Source organism: Cantharellus anzutake (assembly GCF_015039405.1).
Source record: "Cantharellus anzutake strain C23 chromosome Unknown EI90scaffold_325, whole genome shotgun sequence".
Taxonomy (NCBI): Eukaryota; Fungi; Basidiomycota; class Agaricomycetes; order Cantharellales; family Hydnaceae; genus Cantharellus; species Cantharellus anzutake.
Window position 1 is genome coordinate 1 of NW_024067275.1, and position 12,994 is coordinate 12,994.

At 48.9% G+C, this 12,994-nt stretch overlaps 2 protein-coding genes across 2 annotated transcripts; one reads left to right on the forward strand and one right to left on the reverse strand.

Moving 5' to 3' along the window:
* Window positions 1-7,461: 7,461 nt before the first annotated feature.
* Window positions 7,462-8,373, reverse strand: EI90DRAFT_3140518 (uncharacterized protein; the record flags this gene model as incomplete). The annotated part of the gene is made up of 4 exons (XM_039064960.1): window positions 7,462-7,601; window positions 7,652-7,720; window positions 7,780-7,834; window positions 7,888-8,373. 4 exons carry the CDS (start codon window positions 8,371-8,373, stop codon window positions 7,462-7,464), a joined length of 750 nt encoding a protein of 249 aa, XP_038907490.1.
* Window positions 8,374-9,790: 1,417 nt separating this feature from the next.
* Window positions 9,791-10,486, forward strand: EI90DRAFT_2958523 (uncharacterized protein; the record flags this gene model as incomplete). The annotated part of the gene is made up of 1 exon (XM_039055449.1): window positions 9,791-10,486. One exon carries the CDS (start codon window positions 9,791-9,793, stop codon window positions 10,484-10,486), a length of 696 nt encoding a protein of 231 aa, XP_038907491.1.
* Between the last annotated feature and the right edge of the window lie 2,508 nt (window positions 10,487-12,994).

Sequence of the window (12,994 nt, forward strand, 5' to 3'; positions counted from 1 at the left end):
TTCCACATGTTCCTTGGGTTTGCTTCCTCTGTTAGCTTACGGTAGTAATCCTTCTTTGCCTTTCTGATTTCTGAGTGAATGTCTTTGTGTAGGGACTTGGCTTTGTCCACGAGGTAGATAGAAGGTTGGTTGAAGTCTCTCATCCAGCCTCTCAGTGAGTCTTTGGTCTGTCTTAATTCATGGTATGATCTGGTTAGGTTTTCATTCCACCATGGTTTTGACGCTTTGCTGGGCCGTCTTATGGGGATGGACTTTGCTGCGGCTTTTTCCACAAGGCCGTGGATTAGTGCCGTGGCTTCCTCTAGCTCTTCTGGTGATGCTGTGTTCCGGCTGGCATTGAGTAGGTTACCCTTTAGGTTGTCTACTTTCTGTCGCTTGCGTGTTATTGCTTCTTTTAGGCCTTTTGTGAAATCCTCTTCCTTCGCATGTTTCCAGTTCAGTTTGGTTTCACAGGGGTTAATGACAAGTTCTCTGGGGGGTCCTATCTGGAATATTGTGGCGTGGTGGTCCGATAGACAACCAATTTCTGTGTCGATAAAGTGGCCTGAGATGGCCCCGGCCCCATTGGCTGCGGCATTGGCAAAGGTGAGATCAATCACAGAGGAGTGGCCGTTGCTGCCTTCCCAGGTTGGGATGTATGGTTCGTTGCAGAGTGAGAATGTGCCTCCTTCTAGCCATTCTAGTGTTTCCGTGGTTCTGGGACATGGCATTTCAACATGGTCATCCCAGTCTGGGTGCCGGATATTCCAGTCGCCTGTGAGGACAATGGGAATGTCTGCATCCGTTGTGGTTTCTGCCAGTCTTTCTGCCATGTACTCATTCCTTGCATTTGGGTCGAGCGATTTTTGGTTGTAGATATTAATTAACCTCACTGATTGTTGCGTTGAACTGTTTCTTTTAATGTCTAGTATCATGAAGTCTAGGTCCGACGCTAGGTCGTTCCTCAGTGTGAGCTCTATGTTGGCATCTTGCCGGACATAGGCCATTGTTCTTGGCCTTTCGCCTTCAGCGATGGGCTGTTTCGGTAACACGGTCTGCCACCCTGTGAAGGCAACTGGGATGTGTATGTCGTTTACTTTGTGCCACCAGGGCTCTTGTAGCAGGAGGACGTCAATTGTGGGTTTTCTCCATTTGGAGATGTTGTGCATGGTGGCCTGGGTGGCTGTGTGGGAGCAGTTACACCCGCCTGACCCCGTGCCCCGCGCCGCACTACCCTACTCCGCTCCCCCGATATCACCCCCCGAGTCTCTTTCCTCACTTTTCCCCTTTCTCTCTCTTTTTATTCTATGGTCGATTTCCCTTTTCTCTATGTACCACTACATACCTAACCCCGTTCCCCTGATCGCCGCACGCACCACGCGCACTCCTGCCTACCGAGTGGTCACCTCCGGGATCTCCCGCAGAGACACCCGGGGAGGTGCAGCTGTGCGTGGAGATGACGTGGCCTCCTCCACGTGACCCTGACTGCATGTATATAATAGCGCCTGGGGTGGGAACAGAAGAAGCAGCCTTCTTCTCAACTTCCCACTTCAGATGGTTGGGGACGCTCACCCCACAACGGGACTGCCGCTACGCATAGCCGACATCTGTCCCATCGAGTCCCTTGCGCCGGGACCTCGCCGCTTTCGGAGCTGTCCCTGACAGCTGCACACCGTCAATGTCGCTGGTAGTTTAGGTTGTCGAATCATTGAGGTGGCCCTTCAGGTTGGCTCAACGGTTCGATTTCCATCTGGTGGTTGGTAGGTTTGGGTTTTGGTCTGGGGATTCTGATGGGGGGGATTGATGCTACACCTCCCCTTGCCCTTGCGCTTACCATCTTCACTACTGAGGCTCTTTGGGCCTCTGGGGATTGTTGTTGGCTCAGGATGTTGCTTAGGTCTCGGTCCGATAGACCGAGGTCTGGGGTTTCATCTGGCGTGGACTGAGGGGTAGGTTGTTTTTGCTTACTTTTGCCTTTTCTTTTTGCCTGTTTTTCCACTCGGGCTGTGGGCGCTTGGGGCTGAGGTGTGGGCACGTGTTTCGGGGATGGGGGGAGTCCCATGCGGCTTCTTCTGGCCTTGCATTCTTTATGTGCACTATCGTGGTTGCCCTTGCAGTTGATGCAGCAGAGGTCATTGTCCTCTGGGTGGTCTGTGGTTTTGTGATCTTTTGCACCGCACTTCAGGCATCTGGCTTGTTTGCATACGGCAGTGTGATGGGACAGCATGCCGCATTTGCTACATGCATGTACTTGCACGCGATCTTCATATGGAGTGATGGTGCCTCTGGAGTTGAATAGGTAGACCGATCTAAGGTTAAGAAAAAGGTCTCTGTCTTTTTTGTTAGAGAAGTCAATAACGATTGAGGCATGATTCTTAGTGTGGATAGTCTCGTCTGAGCCGAGCCATTTTGGGAGTCTCCAATGCTTCAGGCCGTTGTACTGTGGCACATAGGTGGAAAGTTCCTTGTGTACCATTCCTGAGGAGATCGGGACATCGTTGTTGTGTGTCGGGATTTTGTTGATCTTGACGCGGTAGTGCTCCACATCCGGCAATACGGATGTTACCTCGTTTTGGGTGATTGTGGCTGCTATCTCGTGTCTGAAGGCGATGAGGTCGGAGGCTTTACATGTCGGGGCTGACGTGATTTTGATATTACCCGCTACCGAGTATCCAATGGCCATCACTCTCAGGTAGTGCGGGACGTTTTTCTTCTCTAGGAGATTGTTGATCTTCTCTCGTGTTACGATGCCGCTCGGGTGGTCTTCTAGTTTGATCGGGGGGTTCAGCTGGATGATAAGACATCTCGGGTCAGCTGTTGAGGTGGGTTCAGTTGGGTGTGGTGTGGTGTCGTCTTGGTTTTGGTTGTTGACCGTGACGGCTGGGATGGGCATTTGGGGGGGTCTGGCTGCCACGCTCGCCCATGTTGTTTTGGGTGCCGACATGGGAGTGGCTGCAGTCTCCGGGTCTCTGGGCAGGGCGGTGGGCAGTGGGCGGTGGGCAGTGCGGTGTGGTGTGCGCTTTGTCCAAGTTCTAGTGTATGGACTCTTTGTGTTAGTTCTAAGAGAATGTCGTTTAGCGCGGTGAGGTTATTAGGGTTGGACTCAGCTGCGCCCGGTTTCGTGTTCTCAGTGTCCAGCGCCAGTATCTCCTGGAGCCAGCTCTTGAAGTAGTGCAGGTGGTTCCATATGCCTGTATCTCTAATGAGGGCGAGTCCGTCTAGTGTGTCCCGCATCATTTCAGTGATGTTGCCGATGGTTTGCTGGTCGTCTTCTGTGGGGTCTGTTCTAGGCCAGAGGGTGTCGGTCTCCATTACTACGTCTGCTTGGCCGTGGAGAGAGAGCTGTATGGCGTTGAGGTTCGACCAATTGTTGAGCGTTTGGTGTGTCGGCATCAGGTGACTGTCGGATGTCCCTCCTGGGTCCGAATTTTGATGTTCGGCCATGGTGGGGGTTGGATCTGTTGGTAGGTGAGTGGTAAGGTGCTAGGGTGTGTGTGTGTGTGTGTGCTTCTGTTACGGCCAACGTTAGCCCTCTCTTTTCGAGGTGGTGTCACGTGTTGGAGATCTGTGTGCTGATTCACCAGGATGTCCCAGGATGTCCTAGGATGTCCTGGGATGATTCTATAATTCAATCAAATTCAATCAAATGCTTCTGTGATTCAATCAAATTTGAATTATTCACATTCAAAACATAATGCCGCAATTGAATCTGATTTCCCATGACAATCCTCAGGCTGCTCAACTGTCTGTGCACAATGCTGGCCACTGTCTGAAGGGGTGTCAACACTGTTTCCCACGTCCCCAACACACTTTACGCAGATGGATAGCCCCTTTGAATAGCTTCCAGAATATATATTTTGAGACTGAATTGACCAATAAATCATCGAGAAAAACGCAAAATACTTTTTTGGACACGAGTCTTTTGGGTTAGTGTGGCTGTCCACCTCATGTCTGTGCACAGTGCTGGTCATTGTCCAGAGGGGTGTCCAGACTGTTTCCCACGGTGTCAGTTGGATAGCCCCTTCAAATAGCTTCCAGAATATATAATTTGAGACTAAATTGACAAGCAAGTTATTGAGAAAAATGCAAAATACTTTTTTGGATGCAAGTCTTTGGGATAGTGCCAGACTCGTACCCAGTCGTCATCGCTCCATGGATGCGCACTGCGCACACGCAATTTCAAGTTGGGTTTATATTAAAAGTCACAGTCACCTTTACATGATGCATGAGTAGTCATCTTTTGTATTGAACCCTTAAAGTCACATGTGCCGGAAATAGAGTTAAACCCGATCACCTACTCTGAAAACCAGCGCACGACACTTTGCTCCAACGACTGGCACAAAAGTTGGGTGGCGGTGTTTTTCGGCAGCATCCGGGACTGAATTGTTGAGTCCACACAACTTGTGCGCAACAGATTAGGTTGTAGTCCGGTGCATTTTTAGTGTCAACTCACATAAGATTTGTACCCGACCCACCCCAAAGGGTATGAAGGGCTGCGGAGTCAATAACCTGAGCATGCAGAGAATCTAAGCCTTATATATCACTTTGAGAGCAATTACTGTGTTGGTGCGAGTTAGTGCAGATGGTATAGCACTCACTGAGGCTATGCACTTTTTTTGCTTGCTCGGGTTCGACTCCCACTTGGTAACCTCCTTTTTTTCATGCATCACCCCTTTCATACATGCGACAAATTTATACATAGTGAGGAATGAATGAAAAAAGGAAGTTACCAAGTGGGAGTCGAACCCGAGCAAGCAAAAAAAGTGCATAGCCTCAGCGAATGCTATACCATCTGCACTAACTCACACCAACACAGTAATTGCTCTCAAAGTAATATATAAGGCTTAGATTCTCTGCATGCTCAGGTTATTGACTCTGCAGCCCTTCATACCCTTTGGGGTGGGTCAGGTACAAATCTTATGTGAGTTGACACTAAAAATGCACTGGACTACAACCTAATCTGTTGTGCACAAGTTGTGTGGACTCAACAATTCAGTCCCGGATGCTGCCGAAAAACACCGCCACCCAACTTTTGTGCCAGTCATTGGAGCAAAGTGTCGTGCGCTGGTTTTCGGAGTAGGTGATCGGGTTTAACTCTATTTCCGGCACATGTGACTTTAAGGGTTCAATACAAAAGATGACTACTCATGCATCATGTAAAGGTGACTGTGACTTTTAATATAAACCCAACTTGAAATTGCGTGTGTGCAATGCGCGTCCACGGAGCGATGACGACTGGGTACGAGTCTGGGATAGTGCTTGGGCCACTAAATTTCACTGACAGTCATCGAAGTCATCGAAATTCCCGGGTCACTGATATCACTAGAAAGGTTGCTTCACAACCATGACCTTGCTTCACGTGAACACTTTGTCGGGCATGGGAAAACATTACCGTGACTCGCTGTCGGCAACCGTTAAGGTCCGCTACTTCGGCGTAACAGCCCGTCAAGGGCGGGGATGACAATCGCGGCAGGAAGGGGTTTCAGCTTCAACGACTCGTTCGTGAGCGTTGCGCCTCATACTTGACACGGCCCCGATATTTCAGGAGGCAGAAGGTGCGACTGGGTCAGACAGAGAGTGCAGGGGGTAACCCTAGTTGATTTTCGAACTCAAGTACAAGGTAGTGTACAACCGGTATTTAAGTATAACGGAATGAATGGAATTAAGTCGCCAGATCTCATGGAGATTGCAGGCGGGGTTAAGAAGAAACGAAAACAAACAAAGAGTGTGGGAGAAGGACGGCTGTGTACGGCCGTCAAGAAAAACAAGCGTGATAAAGAAAGACTCGTAGGCCCGTGATGGGCCGTGGAAACAGGTAGTGGTGATGGGGAAGGGTGACGGGCTTGTTCAGGTGGTGTTGGGTGGGCAGCAGGGTTGACAGGGTCGAAGCGGGGGAGGGAGAAGGTGTGGGGAGTGATCACCTGACCGTGGGAATTGCCGGGTTGTGACACACTTTCTCATCACGAGGCCAATATTCACTTCATTTATCAGTTCGGCCAACTCCGGACCTGTTTATTTATATTCAACGCACAAGTGGTTGGGAGAGGCGAATAATGATACTGAGTTGAATCATGAAGAGGATATTGTAAAAACAATGAGAGCTGCTCTAAGATAACTGTTTAGCGGCAAAGGCAGTCGGCAAAAGTGAAATGCACCTTCTCGCATTACCTCTGCCTTTGGCACTTAACGGGAGAGAAGGATGGTCCAGAGAATTGTCGTTTCGAAGGGGATCCACTCTCTGCATGGTCGCTGAAAAGGGGGGGCGGGTTCTTAAGCACGATTGTCTCCTCCATGCGTGCAGAATAGGTCACTCTCTTGCCAGTCTTACTTCCTATCAAATGACAGGCCAGGGTGAAAGAAGCCTGGACAGTAGCTCCTGGAAGTGCGGTCGAATACTCTGCAGGGGAGATAACACCTTGAATACCCTCGCGGTATGCATGTAACGGATTCGTTTGCCACCTTTGCTCCTTGAACATTTTGTCTCGGATGCGAAAATTTTCCGGTGCCACTGGCCAATGTTCCAGCCCAAATTCAGGGCCCAAAAAGCCGTCGACTATGGTTGAATATTATTAGCTCATACATGAAATGTGGGCAAAGAATTAATGGAGCAAACCTGATTCGTTGTGTTATCACTGCATCCATCCAGATCGGGTAATGCTATGAGTCGGATTTTTGCTTCGCGAGTTATCAATGTACAGTGTACAGAAGTCCCATACCTTTCACCCTGCTTTCTGGAGTCTTAGGTTCCGTTCGCAGTGTGGTAGGCTCTGTTGGCAGCGTGCTTGGCTCTGTCGGCAGCTCTGCATTTGGCTTGAGACTTCGGGACACGGAAGGTTCCACTGTTACTGTTAGATACTGATCCGGAGGTGGGCACCGGAGGTCGCCGATGCGGACCGCTAAGGGCCGCGATGGCCGCGATGCCTCAGACAAGGCCCGAGGGTAGGGCATTCGGCCTCAGCAACTCTAAAGGGAGTGCTGTGCCCCCTAGTTGTCTCTTGGCCCTCATTTCGAACTTACTGGGGCTGCCTTGTTGGGGTCAGGGCTTGGGGTCGTGGTCAAGTCGATATTAGAGCTAAGGTACTATAATGTAGTATACAGGATATATATAGGAGGGAGAAATGAATGGAAGCGGACCCGGGCCGAAGGCCGAAGGGTCCGGAAGCAAACAAGAAGAAGGAGCGGGGTCGGCCACACAGCGGCCGGCAATGACCGAGGGTCAAACAAACAATAACAGATAAACAGAGGAAGGAGCGTAGGGCCGCAATAGTGGCGATGGTATCATAGTAACGCTGGACTCGGAGTTGGGCCAGAGTCGGGCGCGGGGAGGGTAGCGGCCCTGTAGGGCCAAGTGGGCGAGGTAGGGGAGTTGTGCTAGGCGTGGTGCCGGAGGCGGACTCAGGGCAGAAAGGTTGGTGTGGCTGTAGGGGAGTCGGCCAGGTGCAGGGGAGCCTAGGGGCAAGCGGGGGAGTGAGCGGGGGGCCCTCATGGAGAATAGGGGCTGAGGTCGGGACTCGCGCTCGCGCTCGCATAGCGGGAATGGGCTCGGGCAGCATCGGGATGGGCGGCTAACAGGCCGGAATGCATGATCATGACAGTTACGCTAGAAGTGTTTCCAGGGGACTCTGTTGTTGATCTTGAGACATGTTTGTTGGAATTTGGACTAATTACGTACTAGCATTGGCCAATCTCACAGCAACAGGGTGGTCTCCAGGAGTGAGCTTATATCGCGTTTTTGCCTCCGCTATCATGAAGGCCCAGTAAGTTGCTTTGTCTAAGTTGTTGTCAGCCATGCCCACGTACCTTCAATATCTGATTGTTGAGGCGTTGTCGCCAAACGAATCGTATCCCAGCAAGACTATCGGACAGTGTTCTCAGAGGACAGTAGTGAGCAGGATACAAAAAACTTACCTCGAACATTCTGTGGATGACCTTAACCTGGGGCCCACTGGCGCCTTCATCACTAACCAAAGAGTATGTGGGCGCATCACCAACATGCATCAATCCCTCAAAACTTTTGAGATTCTTGATGTACTGTGGGAAATCGCTGAATCCGAGCAGCTCATTGTCTTGAATCCTCTCGAGCCGTGCCCACGCATTTGTCCTTGCCATCGCTTCTTGCAGTGATACACCGAAATTGAAGTACTCCGGCATGTTAGACTCGCGAAACCCACCATCCGGAAGCAGCTTGAATGGTTGTCGTGAAAAGGCAAAGATGCCATGGAGGACGACGGGAGTGGGGTTCAGGTCGGCCTTATTGGTGCCATGAAGGCAGAGGACATGGCAACGTCGAGCTTTTGCGTAAATCCAGCCAACTTGTGATGCAATGTTGTCGTCGCCAAGGTATAAACCAGTGATACACCGGCGAAGATCATTGTTGTCAGGAAGAGGTGTCATAGATGCGAGGGAAGTTGGAGATGTTGTTAGTGGAAGGGTATACGATTGAGCGATGAGGGTTTATTATAACCATTTCGCATATATGCTTACTTGATACTACATGCGCGCTACTTTAGGAAAGCGCTTGTCCATGGGGTTACTACACACAAACCCATTAAGAAGTCAGGAGAAACACGAGATGAACATGTACAATTATGAGTACGTACTGTTGTTAATGTGCTACTTGATTTAGGTTTGGATGGAGAGAAGCACCGCGGGTTCTGAAACAGTGACAATTCCATGAGAACACTCTGGATGAGTTGGGGCACATATGTGGTGTCGACCTCGGGATGGGCCTTCGCTATCTTGACATTCAATACAAATCAAAGAAGTTTTGCCGAATATCTGCTGTCTCAAAGCATCAAGAGAGCTTCGTGTGGATCTAATTTTTGACAGATGTCAACATTGTTCATTGTCTTCCATCAGACAGGACTGATTGCACGGTAAAGCTGTTGAAGCATCAAAGATGCAGGGTCCTTGGCAGATGTCAGCATTGTTTATTGTTTTCCATTAGAAAGCAGCGAACACACGGTGAAGCCGTTAAAGCATTGAAGCTGATCCTTGACAGATGTCAATATTGTTTATTGTTTTCCGTCAGAGAGCGCCGATCACATGGTAAAGCCGTCGCATCTATACTTTGGGGGCCAAATATCATCTAATTCATAGAAGAAGTCAGCGTTGTTTTCCATCAGAAAGCAATGACTGAGAATGTCAATTTGTGGTGCTGGCCAGATTTCCACAAACTCTGAGGGGCTAACAAGTGAATTGACACATACCTGCCGATGTTCAGTCTCACCAACGCGTACAGTTTCGAACCAAGGTGAAGGATTGGCTTTCACTGTTGACAATGGCAGAAATCATCGCAATCTGCAGAGAGCGCTCGATATTAGCGTCAAGGATCGCTCAGCGGAACCGTGAAGAGATGTTATCTTTCATCCAAGCCCTTCCCAGTGATACACAAGCCATTTTCGAGGAACATCGTGATTGTAAGAAGTGTAGACCATCAAGAAATAAGAGGAAAGCGGACTCGCCAGCACCAGAACTAAGGAAAAGACTGAAGAACTCCACATCGAGCTGCTGCATCGATAGTGAAGATACCCAAATGGTCGAGCCAGAAGACGAACAAACCCCATTTCAAATCGACGACAATGACCAAAGTTATCCATTTTTGCATATCCCCACCGAAAAAGAGCTTCGTGATTGCCAGGCAGCCTTCCTAGATGTGATCTCCCCTGCGGCAGTTCGAGAGGTCACTTGCGCTGTGTGTGCACAGCTGCGATGGGAGCACGAGTGCATCGTAGTCGATGTTAGCGAAATTCCAAATGCACACCATTTGAAACCAGCAGATAGTCCTCCAGCCCAACATCTCATTTCCGGCATGCTGCTGGAGAAACATGGCGTAATTGAGGTCAATGGGAAGTTGCAAGCTAACCTGTGTAAAACTTGCCTTCAAGATCTTCATCAAGATAAAATCCCCCAATTTTCCTTATCAAATAAAATGTGGATAGGCAATATACCTGTCGAGCTATCTCGTCTCACAATGCCAGAACAGCTCCTGCTATCGCCAATTTATCCACGTTGCTTCATTTTCAAAATGTTCCCCAAAGGTGGACCTAGGGATGATCCCACATGTCTACAATCTGGCTTACAGGGGAATGTGACGAGCTTTCCTATGAACACTGAGGATATCCTGAGTATGCTCCATGGACGCAAATTGCCCCGTCCTGTGGGGGTATTTTCCTCTGTCATATCCATCACTTATGTCAGTGTCGGCCATCTGCCACAGCATTGGCTTAAGTCAACGTTTCGCATTCGGAGGAGAGCTGTTTTGGAGGCACTTCAATGGCTGAGGAAACACAATCACTGCTTCTCAGAGTATACGATAGACGAAAATGTTTTGAGTTCGCTACCAGAAGATGATGTGCCTTTAGAGATAATGGCAGCAATCTGTCAGGAGACAGCGGTAAATGTTCTCCTGAAGGAGCATGACTCCTACATACCTGGTAATGGTGAGTTTGTCTTTGTACTCATGAAGGTTCATGGAGTGTCATGGAGTGTCATATGTTTATTTTGACCTTTCCCCATCATGTAAAATGCTATAATGTCCCATGATGCATCATGGACATTCACAATGCTCCATGAACATGTATGATGAGTCAATGCATGAGATGTCACAAGCACTTATGAACTGTCATGTGACAGACCTTATTTGTGACAGCACTGACTGATCAACCTCCAACTCATGGACTTGTGTCGGCACTGCACTGAACTCCACTTTTCCTCCAGCCACCTTTGCTGCTTGGTGTCAGAAACAGTGCTTGAGGGTATTCGTGGGAAGTGGAGCAGAGTATGGCAGTGTGAGTGATCACTGTTACAAAAATGGGGCCGGAGGCGCCCATTTTCGTCCATTCGAGGCGCAGGAAAGGGGAAAGGTCGGGGAATGGGGTTCATATGGTTATACAGATGTTAGCACAGCGGGTTATTGGTTGTTATTGATTGGATAGACTTAATTATTATACAAATCATGTGATACAGAACCCATAAGAGTCTAAAATGGGAAATTCCCATTTCCATAACAATCACTTAGCTGATAGGTTACTCCATTGCAAGGTGTCAGGGGGTTGGGATGTTGGTTTCAACAACTCAGTGGGAGCGTTGTGCCACATGCTCTAGGCTATCCTGTGTTCAGGTGTAGTGGAGGGAACCTGGTGGCGATGTAGGTTCAAGTGAAGACAAAGTCAGAGGTGAACTATTGTCAGGGCATACCCTGCCTGACCCCACGCTGCACCATGCCACCCTACTCCACTTCCCCTGCCCTTGCTTCTTGCTCCTCCTATCTCACCTTCCCCCCTCACCTTTCCTTTTTCCTCTTTCTCTCTATTTCTGTTCTATGGTTGACTTCCTCTTTCTCTATGTACCACTGGTGCACCCACATACCTGGGAATGCTGCACACCCCTCCTGTACCACTACACCCTAATGCCACTGCCCCTATTGCCGCACCCACTGCACACATTCCCACCCACACAGTGGCCACCCCCAGGATCTCCTGCAGAGACACCCAGAGGGGTGCGGCTGTGTGCAGAGATGGCATGGCTCCTTCCATGTGACCTCAGCCACATGTATATAACAGCACCTGGGGTGGGAACAGAAGAAGCAGCCTTCTTCTCACTTTCCCACTTCAGACTAAGTGGTCAGGGATGCTCACCCCATGACAGGACCACTGCTATGCATAGCCACTACTCATCCCATCGAGTCCCCCATGCTGGGACTTTGCCACTTTTGGAGCTGTCCCTGACAACTATGGACAAGAGGACTTGGGGGGTATTCTAGTTGACATTCAAACTGGGGTACATAGGTAGTATACTATCTACAATGCATAAATACGAAAGGGAGAACAGAAGAGGGGCTGGTCAGTCTGGCACCTGAATGGGAGGCAGAGCGGTGAACATGACAAACTAAATGAGGGATGAGAACCAGGGAGACAGAGAGTGAGAGAATGAATGAGAGTGGAATGAACAATTAAACAAAGAGGCAAAGTAGGGAGGCAACTGACAACCTGGGTGCCAATATAGTAGCAGATCAAGTGTCAATATTTTACATATTCATTCTTCACCTGGGTTCTTGTCTTTGATAATCCCCACTCATTTCTGCACTGGACTGACTGGCCCTTCCCATGATTTCTCTCCCTTATTTATACCTTGTAAATACTTTCAGGGACCTTAGTCTGAAATCAACTAGAGCAACCCCCTCTTGTGTGATGCTTTCATATCACTTTCAACTTAAGGGTAACATGTAATTAACCATTATGCCCCCAACTGTCATTGTTGTACCAACAATCCTAATTTTTGATCAATCACAATGATTCTTGGGAAGACTCATAGTGATTCATGAGGGTCCATGAGGGTCCATGATCCTTTATGAGGGCTCATGACACTTCATGACACTTCATAGACAGGCATGTAACCACTCAAAACCTGCCTGGAACCACTTAAGTCATGAGCAATCATGACCCCCCATGCAGGTTCATGACATCTCATGAAATTCCATGATGGTTTGTCATGAACCAGCATGACTGTGCATGACACCCCATGCTGCTTCATGAAGTTTGGTGACCATTCATGAAATGTCATGACTTCCATGATGGTTCATGAACCGCCATTACACTTTTTGCAAGTTACTGCATTTTCCCACTCATTTTCCCGCATTTTCCCTAAATTAACTGCATTTATATCCCTAAATTTGGCTTATATATTGATTGGGCTACATACCCTTGGTGTCTGGTGCCGCATTGGTGCTGAAAGTGAAGCTGAGTTTGTTCAGTCCCTGGTATGGTAGGGACTTGGCTATGGCTAGTCACATGATGCCATAGTCAATGCTTTTAAATTTAAATTTTAATATCGGGTAAATTAAACACTCAGGGAGCTCATATAGATAATAGTCCCCTGTGTGCAAATATAGCTCTATGAGCTCTCAGAGCTTTGACTACTTTTTGGAGCTCTCAGAGAAGGGGACCTGCAATTTCAAAGTACTGAAGCTCTGAGAGCTCTATGAGCTCTATGAGCTCTCAGGCCTCCGCATCCA